A 19,196-nucleotide genomic window follows, 5' to 3' on the forward strand; every position below is an offset into this window, starting at 1 on the left:
AAGCCTAATAGTAAAAATCTACTTTGAATTGAGCAAAATATTATTATATCAAAATAACTTAAACAATAAAACATAATGAGTATATCAGTAGAATGTTATCTATTGAACCAGAAGGCCTTAGCAACTTTTAAGGCAAAATACATAGCAATATTTCCATAGCCAAATTTGCAATGGTATAATTGAATAAAAACAGTAAAATCGGTTTATGTGTAACATTGGGCACCCTATTAATGCATTAGAACAGAGACTGCTGCTGTACTTGTACCACTAGTGGTAGGTAGGCTCCATTTAGTGGTGCACCAAATAATTATTTAATTAAATATTTACGTACAGTGTTTCATTTTACTATATTCAAACACGGTGTTATTTTTCAAACAGTGTATCATGTTACACTGGCCAAAAATATAAATAACCCCTCAGCATTGTTTTTAATCACCTATCCATCCATCCATTTCTGCCGATTATCCCTTTCGGGGTCGCAGGGGGTGCTGGAGCCTATCACAGCTCCAATCGGGCGGAAGGCGGCATACACCCTGGACAAGTCGCCACCTCATCACAGGGCCAACACAGATAGACAGACAACATTCACATTCACGTTCACACACTAGGGCCAATTTAGTGTTGGCGATCAACCTATCCCCAAGTGCATGTTTTTGGAGGTGGATGGAAGCCGGAGTACCCGGAGGGAACCCACGCAGTCACGGGGAGAACATGCAAACTCCACACAGAAAGATCCCGAGCTAAAGATCGAACCCAGGACCTTCTTATTCAGTCAAAGTTTATTTACATAGCCCTTAATCACAATGACTTCCCCTGATTCGAAACCACATCCGGGCAAGGAAAAACTAAAATGGGGAAAAATAAGAATCTCTTGGAAGGGGTCACTGATCCACCTCCTGGTTGACCAGCTGCATGCCAAGTGGGTACAGTTATTCTAAATAACACATCATGATGGGAGAGTCCAATCCATTGGTAGAAAGCAGAGAGTCGTAGAAGGTTTTCATCTTTGCCACAGAGTCATGACCCCGGGGTCATGACTTAGAACAGTCAGTGCCTCCTCCACTCTGGTACCTCTCCAGGTATATTATCCGCGGCCACTTGGTAATCGCTCCATGCAGAAGACGAGGGCTAGAGCATATAGAATAGTTTTAGGGTGGGACTTAAATGCTTTTACTGAGGTAGCATCTCAACTGTTCATTCCAGAGTACTAAAGTCAAAATAGAAAACGCTCTAGCGCCTGCCAACTTTTTTTGGGACTCACTAATAAGTCAGCATTAGTTAGTTTAGTCTTTATTTGAATGGACAATGCACTTAAACATTAAGCTCAAAGACAGATATGCTCTGTACCAGATTATAGCTAAATAGCCAATTTCCATCTGCAGTCCCTGGCTACCTAAATTAAAGGGATACAAAAATCATGCAATAAAATTATGACAGTAAAATCATACCATATCACGTGATCAAATTAAGAAAAGTCATAAAATGCCCTTTCATGGACACATACTTAATATACAATACAATCACATTTCATTTACATCATCACACAAAGACAATACATGCTCTTGTTCTCATCTGTCATCATTTGTAAAAATCAACCATGATTTTAACAGACACACCTCAGAATTTACAACAAAAATGCTGTCATGGATAAATATAATACACATTGAGTTGATCTGTCAAACATAGTGCCCACCTTAGTGACCGGGTGAGCAGCCTACTACGCTAAAGTATTTTAATAATGGTCATTACGGTGGTGTTTGGAGAGAGGGAAAGTGTTTTTTAAGGTGGTTTTTGGTGGAAAAAGTTTGGGAACCACTGCATTGGACTTGTTAAATGACTTTAGAATTACTTATATGCAAAAAATAAGCTCAATACCCACATTACATTTAAAGCTACGTCATGTGACTTTCAAATAACAACCGCTCCCGACATAGTTCCTCAACGACGAGTTTGTCAACACGGCTTGTTTGGAGTCAATCAATCACCTGGAGCGGCTGTGTGGTTCGAGGTTGACAGCTCAGGGCTTTTATTTTATTGCCGAGCGCTTCTGGACTTATCTCTCATTTGATGGCGATTTGTGGTCACTCACTTGAGCCAAGGGATGGACTGAGCAGATGATCACTATTAAAAACATTTGTCCGTGACATGTAAATGTGCTTTAAATCAGGGGTCCCTAACATTTTTGATCTCGGGCCCACTACTTCCACTACAGAGGAGCCCGGGCCCCACTTAAACATTAACACTGAATTAGTCATCTTCTTGATTTTAATTGTATTCAATAACTAAATGAAACACATTCTGCAGAAATTGTGTGTCAATGCTCCAATGAATGTAGAACAAATGTGAAATTGATTGAATGTTGAAATGATTTTAATGTTTGAAGAGCTGACATGAACTGAAATTCTAGTGGAATATAGAAAGAGTTTGAAATTTGAAATAGTTTATAGGTTAAAATTGTCTGATAGGTGAAGAGCAGAGTCTGTACTGAAATGTATTATGAATCTTGAAATGCTAACTGTGGGTTTAGTTAAAACAGTTAGGATACTCCTAGAGGTTACAAAGTAACACAATTTATACATTTTTGCTCTAAATATACCCCATTAGATAAATGCTGGCATAAAAAGTTAGCATGCTAACAGGGAAACAGCTAGCATGCTTCTAAGATTGAGCCAAGAAAAGAAATCTGTAACCATCAGGTAAAAATGTAGGAAATTGGACAAAATGTGAGCATGCTAACATTAGCATTCTAACGAGGAAAAAGCTCGCATACTTCTAAGATGCTGCCGAGTAACAAAATCTAGATGCCTTGTAGCGTTCACACAATTACATTACCTACATACAGTGGAAAACCTTATGGATGTATAAGAAACAATGTGTTAATCACAAAGATTATTATTTATTTAACACATAAACCTAAGGCTTAGGTCAGGCTGTTTAGAAAAATAAGCACTTATCAAATACACTGCAGAAGAAAGGATGGGCAAATGCATTTTTAGACAATACGATATGCCTGAGTGGCTTGGTGACACAGAGAGCAACAAGCGGTAGAAAATTAATTAGAAAGGACAGATTTTTAAAAAATCATAAATAAAAAAAACATATATATATATTTTTTTAAACTTGGGACTTCCAGCATAGTTTGGGCACCCCTGTGCTAAACTACTAAACTAAAGTAATAATGAATATGTTTCTTGTCTAAAGCGTAAATAATATTTAAGTGCAAATGAAAATACAGCTTCACCACTTTAGTCATCATTTTTGCGCTTAAGAAACTTCTCTATGACTTAAAGTCCAGACTTCTTCTGTTTGTTTGATATTCTTACTACCACAAGTGGTGGAAAAGTGTATTACAGCTGAGTATAATTGCGGCGCATAGCTGAGAAACCCAATATTTTTGGCAGCCCTCTTTGGGTCGCTCATGGCCTAAAAATGGGCCCCGGCCTTATGGTTAGGTAACATTGTTTTAAGTCATGTCTGATGTCCGTATTTGGTATGAATATTGCAGGACATTCAGAAGAAACGTCAAAACAAAGACTTGGTTGAGCTACAGTCGCTGATCGATGCTCACTTCGAGTGCAGGAAGAAGGAGGAGGAGGAGTTGATCTTTCTTAAGGAAAGAATTGTGAGTTTGAAAACAGCCGATTTCAGTATCATCGCCATCATGTCGACGGGTAACAATGTACTGTATATCGGCTGATGTGTGATTAGGAGAAGCGTCGTGCTGAGCGAGCAGAGCAGCAAAGGATTCGTGCGGAGAAGGATAAAGAGCGGCAAGCCAGACGGGAGGTACACAGATTCTGCTTTTTAAGATTGTTCCTGCCCTTCTTTTCTTAGTAAGACACGACATAACTTGTGTTTGATTTCCTCACTATAAAGTACAGGTGTCAAACTCTGCATGTCAAACCTCAAACTATCATAGCAAATCCACATATCATCCAGAGAATCCTTTATTTAGGCCCGTCAAAGGGTGGCTTTCCAGATGTAATATATATTCATTCTGACCTCTGTCAGACTCACATAAACCATAAGCCCATGTTCAGGAACTTTAGGTTTCTGGAACCTCTGGTTTCTGGATCCATGGGTTCCCGTAGAAGTGTGCGGTTTGCGTTACCACCACATTTCACAGGTCAGGGTAGGTTTTAACAACTCATTCCGATGACATATGGACTGTGTTTATAATAACAGCGTTATATAATAACAGCATCGGTAGCGGTCATTACTTTTACGAATAACGAGTAATCTAATGAATTACTTTTAGGTCTGTTACAACACCCGATGACATGTGGACACTGTTCATAATAACAGCGTTATATAATAACCTCGTCAGTAACGGCCGTTACTTTTACTAGTAACGAGTAATCTAATGAATTACTTTTAGGTCCGTTACAACACCCGATGACGTAGAGACAGTGTTCATAATAACAGCGTTATATAATAACGGTGTCAGTAACGGCCGTTACTTTTACTAGTAGCGAGTATTCTAATTAGTTACTTTTAGGTTCGTTACAACACCTGGTGATGTACGGACGGTGTTCATAATAACAGCGTTATAAAATAAGGGCGTCAGTAACAGCCGTTACTTTTACTTGTAACAAGTAATCAAATAAATTACTTTTGGGTCCGTTACAACAGCCGATGACAGAAAGACAGCGTTCATAATTACAGTGTTATAAAATAATGGCGTCACTGACAGCCATTACATATACTAGTAACAAGCAATCTAATAAATTACTTTTGGTTCTGTTACAACACCAGATGACGTATAGACAGCGTTCATGACAACAACGTTATATAATAACGGTTTCAGTAACGAGTAATCAAATTCCTTACTTTTAGGTCCGTTACAACACCCGATGACGTATAGACAGTGTTCATAATAACATCGTTATATAATAACAGTGTCAGTAACGGCCGTTACTTTTAATAGTAACGAGTAATCTAATCAATTACTTTTAGGTCCGTTACAACACCCGATGACGTATAGACAGTGTTCATAATAACAGCATTATATAATAACGGCGTAAGTAACGAGTAATCTAATTAATTACTTTTAGGTCTGTTATAACACCCGATGACGTATAGACAGTGTTCATAATAACAGCGTTATATAATAACGGTGTCAGTAACGGCCGTTACTTTTACTAGTAACGAGTAATCTAATTAATTACTTTTAGGTCCGTTACAACACCCGATGACGTATAGACAGTGTTCATAATAACAGCGTTATATAATAACGGTGTCAATAACAGCCGTTACTTTTACTAGTAATGAGTAATCCAATTAATTACTTTTAGGTCTGTTACAACACCCGATGACTTATATAGACAGTGTTCATAATAACAGTGTTATATAATAACGGCGTTAGTAACGGCCATTATGTTTCCTAGAAACGAGTAATATAATAAATTACTTTTAGGCCCGTTACAACACCCGATGACGTATGGACAGTGTTCATAATAACAGCGTTATATAATAACGGCGTCAGTAACGGCCGTTATTTTTAACTAGTAGCGAGTATTCTATCTATTTCCTTTTAGGTTCGTTACAAAACCTGGTGATGTACGGACTGTGTTCATAATAAAAGCGTTATAAAGTCAGGGCGTCAGTAACAGCCGTTACTTTTACTGGTAACAAGTAATCTAATAAATTCCCTTTGGTTCTGTTACAACACCCGATAATGTTTGGACAGCGTTCATAATAACAACGTTATATAATAACGTTGTCAGTGACGCGTGTTACTTCTACGAGAAACGGGTAATCTAATTAATTACTTTTATGCCCGTTACAACACCCGATGACGTATAGACAGCGTTCATAATAGCAGCGTTATATAAAAACGGTGTCAGTAGCGGCCGTTACTTTTACTAGTAACGAGTAATCTAATAAATTACTTTTAGGTCCGTTACAACGCCCGATGACGTATAGACAGGGTTCATAATAAAAACGTTTTATAATAACGGCGTCAGTAACGAGTAATGTAATGAATTACTTTTAGGTCCGTTACAACACCCGATGACGTATGGACAGTGTTCATACTAGAATCGTTATATAATAACGGTGTCAGCAACGGCCGTTACTTTTATGAGTAACGAGTAATCTATAGAATTACTTTTAGGTTCTTTACAACGCCCGAGGACGTATGGACAGTGTTCATACTAACAGCGTTATACAATAACAGCGTCAGTAACGGCCGTTACTTCTAATTAGTAATGAGTATTCTAATCAATTAGTTTTAGGTCCGTTACAACACCTGGTGATGTACGGACTGTGTTCATAATAACAGCGTTATATAATAAGTCGCCGCTTCGAGTCCAGCTTCACTTTCCTCTGTAAATACGTTTAAAAGACTCTGTCCACTCTTTGTAGTTTTGTGTATCGAAATGAAGTTTGTTAAACTAATAAACAATAAACTGCATATAGTTTAAAGACTATGGCTGACTAAAAACACTACAAAATAGTTCCACTGATAAGCGTTCTTCAGCACAAAGATGCCCCACAAATGTTGCAGCATTTCGAAAGCTCCTTACGTTCTTCTTTTTTGTCCGTTGTCAAATTTGTTTGTAATAGAAATACACAAGAATTAAGAAATAAATGAGTCGCTACGTATATTCAATGGCGGTCGTGTGTATAAAAAATATGTTTTAAGAATGCCCCCAACTGAGTTCAACCAATCAGTGTTCGACAACACATTCCGCCCCCGAAAAGGTTCCTGGTCGCTTGGAAAAGTCCCACCTAGCTAAAAGGAACTCCGAAACTTTACTGAAAAACTAGATCTACCCGAGTATTTTCTGATGGAAATGCAGAAGGAACTTTAATTAAGTACGTGGGGAAGGTTCTGAAAAAGTCTAATAATGGCCAAGTATAGTTGTTGCTGTCTATCCAGCGTTGGCCTTACATATACACCGACCAATCGCTGTGCGCAGGGCCCCGCGATCCATAGGGGCCTCATTTTGCCAAGATAAACGCATACAACATGTCAATTATTGATTGACAGGGCACTTTATATGAAATGTTACCACAAACATATCCTAAGACACTTCCTGCTCTGTCACTAATAAGAATATTGTTCACATTGTCGTGCGCATGATTTAAACCACAGCTGTCAAACTCACAAAGCCACATCATTTGATTTGTCTCGCAAGAGCCATGAAATAATATGCGTCATTAACGTATACTACATTATTTTTTTGACAAAATGTATTTGTTCTTTCCAATTGTAACACAAAAAACATATGTGTATTGCATTCAATTGCACATCTTTTACACCTTAATATTATCTAGAAATGCAACTAATATAATACTGTCATATATTTCAAACTTTTTATTAGCCAAATCAAATTTAGGAAATATTACATATCGGCTTAACTTATGATATCAAAAGCAAGTAATCCATCAAATTGTACCCTGTCGAGATGACAATAAATATTACGGTAAAGAACGAAACAAAACAGGCTGTTCAGAAAAAAAAAAAAATGCTATTGTACCGATTTTTCATTTTCAGTAATAAGCTGTAAAAACCTCCGTAAATTTTACGGTAAACTTGTTGCGACTGATCCACCAATTTTGGGGGGAAAAATTCAAACATTTTTTTACAGAGTATGAAAAAACATTTAATAATCAAATGCATAGGCATTATATTTATTAGCATACTAAGTATGCTAATAAATATATTTTAGTATATTTAATATACATAATTAGGTATATACAATAGATATACTTACTCAGCCATAGTCTTTAAAGTTTATGCAGTTAATTTTTCATAATTTTTTACAAACTTCCTTTTGATACGTGAACCTACAAGACTCTTTTAAACGTATTTAAAGAGGAATATGAAGCTGGACTCAAAGTTGGATTAATGTGGAAAAACAGGAGGCAGTGCACAAGTAAATTGAAGGTAAATAACATAAAATATTGTCTATTTACTTTATATACATGTAAAAGTAGTCAGAGACACTCCATTTGTGTAGTTATTAGCCTAAACTCGAGTGAACAGAATGCATATATATAGTGTATAGTGATTTGCCTAATGGTATTATTATACCCATATATATATGTATATATATATATATGTATATATATATATATACATATATATATGGGTATAATAATACCATTAGGCAAATCACTATACATTTATATTCATAAAGTATTTACACTTATGAATGGCCCTCTGGTGGCAGCCTTAACTGCGATGTGGCCCTCCGTGAAAACTAGGGAAAATGTATTTGCTTGTCTAACAAGGTAAACATACTAGGTTCAAACCTTGGTGGGATTGGTGGCAATTCAAGTTCTGATTTCGTACTATAAAGACATGCAACTATTTGTTTCTCTCGTGAAATAGTTTTAGTCCAAAATATGCATTTAACTAAAGTGTGTGAGAAACAAATTGTGAAAAAAAATAAATAAATAAATAAAATTGTTTTCCTAATCCTCCTCATGCTCATCCAATCACCAGTCATGACACTGCCCAGTTTATCTTATCAAGCGGCAAATGTTGGTATTGACTGATCCGGAGTATAAGTCGCACCTGCCGAAAATGCATAATAAAAAAGGAAAAAAACATATATAAATCGCACTGGAGTATAAGTCGCATTTTTGGGGGAAATTTATTTGATAAAATCCAACACCAAGAATAGACATTTGAAAGGCAATTTAAAATACATAAAGAATAGTGAACAACAGGCTGAATAAGTGTACGTTATAAGACGCATAAATAACCAACTGAGAAGGTGCCTGGTATGTTAACGTAACGTATTATGGTAAGAGTCATTCAAATAACTATAACATATAGAACATGCTATACGTTTACCAAACAATCTGTCACTCCTAATCGCTAAATCCCATGAAATCTTAACGTCTAGTCTCTTACGGGAATGAGCTAAATAATATTATTTGACATTTTATGGTAATGAGTGTATAATTTCACACATAAGCCGCTCCTGAGTATAAGTCGCACCTACGACCAAACTATGAAAAAAACTGCGACTTATTGTCGGAAAAATACGGTATGTTACATTTACTAAATTTATGTGTTAAAAGATTTTTTTTTTCCTTAAATTTGGCCTCAGATTATGATCATGATCAATGAGATGACCGGCTGCACCAAATTATAATATAAAATACATTCAATAAAGTCAAATACAAATAAGGCAACAAGAGAAGTATCCTACACTTCTCTTTTGTAAAGTAAATCTGAACAGCCGCGCATCTACATCAACTATATGATTTGCCTGAGAAGCTGGACAGAACAAAAATAAAAAAAATAAAAAGATCATAATCAGATTATAACACAGGAAAAAGAAAATATTGTATCGATATCAATACATTAATACAGTATTGCCTTTTATTTCAATTCAATTATTTGAACAAAATAAAATTAAAATACCTAAACAAAGGCAATAACTCCATTTGCTTCATACTTCAAACCCCCTTCTTTCTCAGCATAATGTGGTTTTGCACATTTTCCTGTATTTTAACTGGGGGAAAAAAACTGTTAAATATCTCAGTTGCACCAGGAAGCCAAAAGGTCAATCCACCATATCAGAGATTTCAATTTTTTTTCTATTCATTATCAAGAAAAATATCAATTTAAAAAAAAAAATTATAATTGGCTTTCATTAAAATCCTTTGGTTGTTTTTATTTTACTCCATAGCCCTCCTGTTCAATAACGTATTTGCTGAAGTTTTGAATATTATTCAATATATTTAGATATACAATATTAACAGCACAAACATATTGGTAAAAATAAAGACGGATTGAAAAATATGCAACTAGTATCCATCCAATATGTGGATGCTCACCATCCAGGAGTGGAACAGGACCTGCAGCACTTGAGCAGTTTTATTGCATCAATATTGGAAGGTGTGAGAATAGATAATCCACTAGAAGGCAGCAAAAACAAGTTCTTGTTTAAAGTTAGAGTTCTTTTTTCCCTTTGCCTCAGTCTGGACCCTCTCTCCAGGGGCCTAGGCTTAGACCAATATTTTTTTCTCCCATTCCCCCCACTTATTTACCTGTATGTTACATTTTTTGTAAGGGGCGCGGGAAGTAGGTAGACCCGTCAGCGATCCTGTTCTGTCTCCCTGTAATGTTTGTCTGATCTTGAATGGGATTGTGCTGAAAATGTTAATTTCCCCTCAGGGATTAATAAAGTATGTCTGATTCCGATTTCTTCTTGGATCAGAAATATGTTATGTGCTTTTAATGCTGACAGATCGATTGAATGTATTGATTGTTCATATTCATGTGTCAGGCGGAGCGGATAAGAAAGGAGGAAGCCGACGCTCATAGGAAAGCTGAAGATGAAGCCAAGAAAAAGACAGTTCTGTCTAGCATGGGATCAGGCTTCAGCAGCCATCTCCAAAGGGTATGTGAAAATTCATTCATTCTTTGCATTTCTCTTTTTTGTTTGTTTTTTTGCAAAAGCCATACACCTGAAAATGGACAGAATAATGACTGGAAGTTGACTGTGACTTGGGCAGGTGGACCAGAAGAGAGGCAAGAAGCAGACTGAGAGGGAGAAGAAGAAGAAGATCCTGGCGGAGAGATGCAAACCTCTGGCCATCGACAATCTCAGCGACGACAGTTTGAGGTAAAGAGATTTTAAAAAATAAAAATAAAAACTATTTGGCATATATACAATTTGAGAAACATTTATCTGAATCCTTACCATTTGCATCCGCAAATTAAATGTATACATTAAATACACAATCAAATGAATTATAAAATGCCATATTATTACTAAGCAAAGTTTCTGATTGCATATTTGGTAAATAAAATTTAAAATAATAATTTATTATTTTAAAAAACAACCTTCAACAAAGGGTGTCATGATCCGTGATCCGGATTATGTTTTGTTTAGTTATGTTCTGTTAGTTTTGGACTCCCTTAGTTCCTTTTTGTGCACATTGAGTGTTTGTTTTGGTTTCCATGGGTACTGATTGGTTTCACCTGCCTCTGATTAGTGCTCTGCACGTTCACCTGCTGCTGAGCACTAATCAGAGAGCTATTTAGTCACGTTGCTCACCACGGTCGGTGTGGCTTCATTGTTTGCGGTATGCAACTATCCTGTTCATGATTCCTGATCTTGATCCTGTGCTAAGCTGTTATCTTAGCTTCCCGTGCGATCGGCACGTTTTTCCTTGGTTTGTTTCTGTCTTTTGGTACTATTATGATTCAATTATCATCTCCTACCTCACGCTGTCGTCCGGAGCCGTCCGTTCTGCATTCCGGGAGAACAAACTTTGACCAGACCACGTGACACTGGGATAATAGCATTTACCCGTCTTTAGACTTTACCATGAAATACAACCATTTCAATCTTTCGAATGTCTTTTTAACCTACTGTATTTGTGTTGTCAACTATACTTTTTTGTATTCATTATGAAGTTTTATTCTCTAAAAAAAAGAAACCATTTAGTTAAAATTCAAACTGCACTCATGTCTCCGGAGTTTAACTCAGTCTTGTTACTTTCACACTTTACCACCTCTCAATTTTAACCTTCCTCTTGTGTTAGCTTTCTGTTACCATCTCTTATGTTAACGGGTCGGTTTTGACCCATGTCTTAAATCAGCTGTAAAATACACTAAAAACAATTATTTATCATCCAATTTGTTTTTCATCTCTTGGTTATCTTGTTAGGCTTCCTTATCCATGAAAATATTGGTTTGAATATTTTTGGTGTGGCACATTGGGCCTTTTTTTGTCAGTACACACCTCGATTTCAATTTAAAAAATGGTAAAATTAACTTTAAGAGAATCGTATAAATAAATAAAAGGTTGTTGTGTTACCTTACTATTACTGAGGGGTATTAGAACACATCTCTTGAATAAATGTGTTTTATTTATTTTTTCATTTTAGTAATTTTGAGACTGAATTGAACTCACATGTCCGGATATGCCCGTCTTTGTTTGTTTTTGTACTGGATAAGAAGGTAAAATGAGAATCCCCTAAAGCTCACATGATTGGGAGAGGAGCTGGCTGTCAGTGTGTTCAGTTTTGGCTGTAATTATTTCTTGATAATCTTATTTTTATAACTGGGTGGAAACTGACCGTAACAACGCCAAGGTCATAATTTCAACCAGAGCATTCTATAATTTTAGTGAGAAGAGGTTCCTGACAAAGTCAAAAAGCTATGATGCAAAAAAAGAAATGTGGTTCTTTTATGAATTTAAAAACTAAAACGGGTCGGAGACGAAGGTTAAGTTTTGTCTTATACCATGATAAGAGAGGGTTACATTTCACGGTACTCATTTTCAATGTTGTTGTGTTTGTTCATGTGTTGATAAATGTTTGCTTCATAATACAATTCCTTTTTTTAATTTAACATTGATCGGATAGTGAAAGCGGTGCCGTCCAGTTGTTATTCTTACACTTCTGAGTCTCATTTGCAAGTATTATATCGTAGACTTTGCATGCACTTGCAATTCCAAGACGTTAGATGGCAGTAGTGTAATAACTACAGTGTGTTGCCTAGTCAGGAAGAAGTCCTCGCCATTAAGCTGAATCTAATCTTTTGTTGCGCCCTACAAAGTGTCTACTTTGTGAATATTGTACTTATTATACACAAGAAGTTTGATTGAAACATGCATCTTAGTTGTAGTTTTATTACCAAATTTGGAGGCGCCACGTAAAATTGTTGATGCTAATCAGTAGCATTTATATGGCATCGAGCTAGCACATTTGGAAAAGTGGAGCCTTGCTGTAACTAAAGGGATAGTTTTCTAAGGCATACTTTATTTTTTTTTTAGCATTTGAAAATTGCAACAATACCCGGAGGCAGTTTGACCGAATCCTCTCTAAGTGCTGCTTTAGTGCTTGTTTGCTCGCCAAGTGTTTGAGCCTGCTGAGTCTGCCACCCGACATGACGTCATGTACAACAAAAGTATCGAAATCTGGCACAGTTTGGCTTTACATGAATTTCTGCTGGTCAGTGCCTATAATAGTACAGAATTCGGTACCCATCCCTAATTATGATTATTATATTAATACATCTATCTAATAATACTATTTTATATATGATATAGTCTCTCATGATGAAAGTACGTTTTTTAATCTTGTTTGATATACCGCTGCTGCTCCCAAGCTCTGGAACGACTTACCTTAGAGCAGGGGTCCGCAACCCAAAATGGTGAAAGAGCCATATTGAACAAAATATACAAAAAAAAATCAGTCCGGAGCCGCAAAATCAAAGCCTTATATAAGTCTTATAATGAAGGCAACACATGATGGATGTGTCTATACTAGCTATATTAGCCTACTATCAAAGGGTGACGCAAATCTTCTTTGACAGAAATGTTGTATTTAATTTTTTATTGTACACGTTTGCAACATTGGAAAACATTAGTAAAATGGAGGCTTCTCAGAGGGTGAGATACCATGCAGTCATGGATTAACCAAATATGCCTGATTAGTGCTTCAGCAAATCAATGGTCACTTTTGTGCATTCACGCACAGCATAAAACGTTTGGTGGACAAAATGAGACAAAATAGGAGTGGCATGAAACTTTAAAAAAACTTTTCTGTGGCAGCATCGGGAAAAGTTACAAACTACGATGAGCTCAAGGATCGCTGACATTAGTAGGACAAAACGGTGCTTTCCAAATACTCATCAGTGACGCATGTATGATATAAACAGTGGGATTTCTAACAATTAGGAAGGTTTTTGTCATTTTTGTTCTCCTAAAAAAAAATTTTTTTCTTCATCTTTTTCCATTTTCACACATCTCTGAAAGAGGTCCAGGGAGCCACTAGGGAGGTGCTAAAGCATGCGGCTCTAGAGCCACAGGTTGCTGACCCCTACCATAGAGTGTTAAACAGGGCTCCTCTCTTCCTGTTTTTAAATCGCTCTTAAAAACACACTTTTATTCCATGGCCTTTAACACTCTAGGATCTCCATCCTGCTGTGGCGTCCCATAATGCGCCTACTGTGAACCTGTTTCTATGTTTTATTTATTTATTTTTATTGTGCTATGTTGGTGTTGTGTTGTGTTTGCTCGTTTTTTTTTTTCTTTTGTTGTCTTTTAACCTGCCTATTGTACAGCACTTTGACCACCCCTGCGCTAAATTTCAAATGTGCTTTATAAATAAAGTAGATTTGATTTTGTTGTTGTTTTTCGTTTACCAGGGAAAAGGCGAAGGAGATGTGGGCGATCCTGCACAGCCTGGAGGAGATTAAATACGACTACTGCGAGAAGCTCAAGAGACAGCGATATGAGGTTTGGGGGGCAACTTTTGTTGAGTATTAAACTCTGCGACTGTTTTTTTTTTGGACATTGGCCACATTGGGGTTCCGGTCAAAGAACACACGGTCATCATTTAGACTCTTCCTACTTTAATGGTGCATATTGGTTATATTAGGTTCAGTTAGTATCTGTAAACCACAAAAAAACACCCATCAACATTTATGTCATTAAACCAAACAATATATATATATATATATATATATATATATATATATATATATATAAATATATATATATATATATATATATATATATATATATATATATATTATGCCTACAGATATGCTGTAAGTAAAGTACTAGAGACATAATATATTGCATTGTCACAATGGCACGTGAGCTAACCACATTAGCAGCAGCAATGCTATACTTACCAGGGTGATGTTAGCTCGTAGCATTCTGAAAACACAGCACTAATAATATTAATAAAACACCAGTAAATGTTACACAAACACAGTGATATCCATTAATAAACTAAATGACTCTTATAGAAAAATTAACATACTCACATCGTCAAAGACTAGAGCACCGATTAAACATAGCAGAGAAACAAGTCATCACCAAGTGACACCTACAGGAAGGAAGCGGAAGTGATGCTTCAAAATAAAGCATCTGAAACATAGATAACATGGAGAATTCTTAACAACGTTGTTGCTTTTATTTCAGTTTTGTGAGTAAATCCCCCATCGTGCAACAACAAGCAGGCCTCTATATTTTGACTAAGCAGGAAGAAATGATGACATCAATGTTAATCGTTAATTTGAGTGTGACCTGTCTGTGAATTTGGATGACACGGTAGTTTACCAGCAGTGACACATTTGCCTAATACACTTTTTCCCATCGCAGCCACATTCTTCTATGGTTAAAGACTCCTGGAATGACTGGAAGGCCCTGTGATGTCACACACATTCATCCACATTACCAATCATTCATTGAAATGACATTTATCATACACATTAGTATACAAACCTCGTTTCCATATGAGTTGAGTTGGGAAATTGTGTTAGATGTAAATATAAACGGAATACAACGATTTGCAAATCCTTTTCAACCCATTTTCAATTGAATGCACTACAAAGACAAGATATTTGATGTTCAAACTCATAAACCTTTTTTTTTTTTTGCAAATAATATTTAACTTAGAATTTCATGGCCGCAATACATGCCAAAGTAGTTGGGAAAGGGCATGTTAACCACTGTGTCACATCACCTTTTATTTTAACAACACTCCATAAACGTTTGGGAACTGAGGAAACTAATTGTTGAAGCTTTGAAAGTGGAATTCTTTCCCATTCTTTTTTTATGTAGAGCTTCAGTCGTTCAATGATTATTTTCCTCAAAAAATGTTTATCAGTTTATACATGAAATATGTTTGTACAAACCCCATTTCCATATGAGTTGGGAAATTGTGTTAGATGTAAATATAAACGGAATACAATAATTTGCAAATCGTTTTCAACCCATATTCAGTTGAATATACTACAAAGACAACATATTTGATGTTCAAACTGATTAAAAAAAAATTTTCTGCAAATAATCATTAACTTTAGAATTTGATGCCAGCAACACGTGACAAAGAAGTTGGGAAAGGTGGCAATAAATACTGATAAAGTTAAGGAAAGCTCATCAAACACTTATTTGGAACATCCAACAGGTGTGCAGGCTAATTGGGAACAGGTGGGTGCCATGATTGGGTATAAAAGCAGCTTCCGTGAAATGCTAACTAATTCACTAACAAGGATGGGGTGAGGGTCACCAATTTGTAAGCAAATTGTCGAACAGTTTTAGAACAACATTTCTCTCCGAGCTATTGCAAGGAATTTAGGGATTTTACCATCTACGGTCCGTAAAATCATCAAAAGGTTCAGAGAATCTGGAGAAATCACTGCACGTAAGCCATGATATTATGGACCTTTGATCCCTCAGGCGATACTGCATCAAAAACTGACATCAGTGTGTAAAGGATATCACCACATCGGCTCAGGAACACTTCATAAAACCACTGTCAGTAACTACAGTTGGTTGCTACATCTGTAAGTGCAAGTTAAAACTCTGCTATGCAAAGCAAATCCCATTTATCAACAACACTTAGAAATGCCACTGGCTTTGCTGGGCCCGAGCTCATCTAAGATGGACTGATGCAAAGTGGAAAAGTTTTCTGTGGTCTGACGAGTCCACATTTTAAATTATATTTGGAAACTGTGGACGTGGTGTCCTCCGGAACAAAGAGGAAAATAACCGTCCGGATTGTTATCGACGCAAAGTTCAAAAGCCAGCATCTGTGATGGTATGGGGGTGCATTAGTGCCTAAGGCATGGGTAACTTACACATCTGTGAAGGCACCATTAATGCTGAATGGTCCATACAGGTTTTGGAGCAACATATGTTGTCATCCAAACAACGTTATCATGGACGCCCCTGCTTATTTCAGCAAGACAATGCCAAACCACGTGTTACAACAGCGTGGTTTCATAGTAAAAGAGTGTGGGTACTTTCCTGGCCCACCGGCAGACCAGACCTGTCTCCCATCCAAAATGTGTGGCGCATTATGAAGCCTAAAATACGACAGCGGAGACCCTGGACTGTTGAACGACTGAAGCTCTACATAAAACAAGAATGGGAAAGAATTCCACTTTCAAATCTTCAACAATTAGTTTCCTCAGTTCCCAAACATTTATTGAGTGTTGTTAAAAGAAAAGGTGATGTAACACAGTGGTGAACATGCCCTTTCCCAACTACTTTGGCACGTGTTGCAGCCATGAAATTCTAAGTTAATGCTTATTTGCCCAAAAAAAAAAAATGTATGAGTTTGAACACCATATATGTTGTTTTTGTAGTGCATTCAACTGAATATGGGTTGAAAATTATTTGCAAATCGTTGTATTCCGTTTATATTTACATCAAACATAATGTCCCAACTCATATGGAAACGGGGTTTGTAAATAACAAGTAAATTTTACCTCATGATGTCACTTCACAAGGGGTTTCCTTCCAAAACATTTGTAGCTAAGTAAAAGACTATTTGGGGAAAAACAAACACTTAAAGCAGTTTAAAGTTGAAGAAGTACAATATTAATAAATAAAGGATAATAAATATATTATCATGTTTTTCAGGTCATCTCTCTTAGGAATCGTATTGACGAGCTCCAAAAACAGTAAGAATACTCTTCTGCTATAACTCTGTGTGTCTGTGAATGTACTTGTGTGCGTGCGTATGTATGTTTGAGTGTGAGTTTGAGTTTATTTGGAACATGCAAGCATACAACATGATACATCACAATTTCCAGTTTCTCTTTCCAACATGTTTGAAAAGGAGTAGGAAGAAGCAGAGCTTATTTAATCCTACCCCTTTTCTTTTACATTAAAGTTGCTGAAACATGTGTTCACTTCCTGTTCTTCATGTATTCACAATATACTCCATAAGTAATCACGATAAATATAAATAATAATTGGTGAAGTGAGTTATATTTCATATGATGAGATGAGTAAGAATATTTTTTGAGAATGAAAGAATGTGTATGTGTGTTTGTGTTTTGTGTGTGCAGTGCGGGTTTTAGATGGGAATTTCTGTAGGGGGCGCCGCAAGGATGAAGGGTAAAAAAAAGGGTTGGATACACGACATTGTCAAAAGTATTTGGCCACCTGCCTTTACTCACATATGAACTTGAAGTGCCATCCCTTGGAATTGTCCAAAATGTGTTGGTATCCTGGAGAAATCAAAGTTCCTTTCGCTGGAATTAAGGGGCCAAGCTTAACTCCTGAAAAACAACCCCACACCATAATTCCTCCCCCACCAAATTTCACAATCGGTACGATGCAGTTCGAAATGTAGCGTTTTCCTGGCAACCTCCAAACCCAGACTCGCCCATCCGATTGCCAGATGGAAAAGCATGACTCACTACCCCAGAGAAGGCGTCTTCACTGCTCTAGAGTCCAGTGCTTTACACCACTGCATCCCACGCTTTGCATTGGACTTGGTGATGTACGGCTTAGATGCAGCTGGTCGGCCATGGAAATCCATTCCATGAAGCGCTCTGCGTACTGTACGTGGGCTAATTGGAAGGTCACATGAAGTTTGGAGCTCTGTAGCAACTGACTGTGCAGAAAGTCTTTGCACTATGTGTTTCAGCATTCACTGACCCCTCTCTGTCAGTTTGTGTGACTGAGTTGATGTTGTTCCCAAACTCTTCACTTTTATTATAATAAAGTTGACCTTGGAATATTTAGGAGCGAGGTAATTTCACGGCTGAATTTGTTGCACAGGTAGCATCCTATGACATTTCCACGCTGGAAATCATTGAGAACAGCCCATTCTTTCACAAATGTTTGTAGAAACATTCTCCATGCCTAAGTGCTTGGTTTTATACACCAGGCCAAGTGATTAGGACACCTGATTGTCATCATTTGGACGGGTGGCCAAATACTTTTGGTAATATAGTGTATATTGTAACGATCTCCTTGTGTTAATGTGGATGTTGAAGAGGGGCCTCGCTCAGGGTGCCGTTGAAGCTGCAACCGCGACTCTGTTTGTTTTGGGTGCGTCATGCAGGATCCTACTCAGTGGCCTAGTGGTTAGAGTGTCCGCCCTGAGATCGCTAGGTTTTGGTTCAAACCCCGGCCGAGTCATACCAAAGACTATAAAAATGGGACCCATTACCTCCCTGCTTGACACTCAGAATCAAGGGTTGGAATTGGGGGTTAAATCACCAAAAATGATTCCCGGGCGCGGCCACCGCTGCTGCTCACTGCTCCCCTCACCTCCCAGGGAGTGATCAAGGGGATGGGTCAAATTCACAGGACAAATTTCACCAAACTAGTGTGTGTGTGTGTGTGTGACAATCATTGGTACTTTATTTTTAATATACATTTACAGCGTTTGTCCATTACACAAATGTTTAATATGAAAAACTTTATTACAACGTTTGAGTGTGTATTTTAAAAGTAACTTTT

At 37.0% G+C, this 19,196-nt stretch overlaps 1 protein-coding gene across 4 annotated transcripts in view; it reads left to right on the top strand.

Moving 5' to 3' along the window:
* LOC133542791 (troponin T, fast skeletal muscle-like) overlaps positions 1-19,196 on the top strand; it is a 55,617-nt gene that overhangs the window by 33,598 nt on the left and 2,823 nt on the right. For all 4 annotated transcript variants that reach the window (XM_061886958.1, XM_061886960.1, XM_061886959.1 and 1 more), the window contains 6 exons: positions 3,506-3,622; positions 3,709-3,786; positions 10,254-10,367; positions 10,483-10,592; positions 14,129-14,219; positions 17,361-17,401. In XM_061886958.1, coding sequence (XP_061742942.1) covers positions 3,506-3,622; positions 3,709-3,786; positions 10,254-10,367; positions 10,483-10,592; positions 14,129-14,219; positions 17,361-17,401 — 551 coding nt within the window. The remainder of the gene's footprint in view (positions 1-3,505; positions 3,623-3,708; positions 3,787-10,253; positions 10,368-10,482; positions 10,593-14,128; positions 14,220-17,360; positions 17,402-19,196) is intronic.

This window comes from Nerophis ophidion, linkage group LG25 (assembly GCF_033978795.1).
Source record: "Nerophis ophidion isolate RoL-2023_Sa linkage group LG25, RoL_Noph_v1.0, whole genome shotgun sequence".
Lineage (NCBI taxonomy): Eukaryota > Metazoa > Chordata > Actinopteri > Syngnathiformes > Syngnathidae > Nerophis > Nerophis ophidion.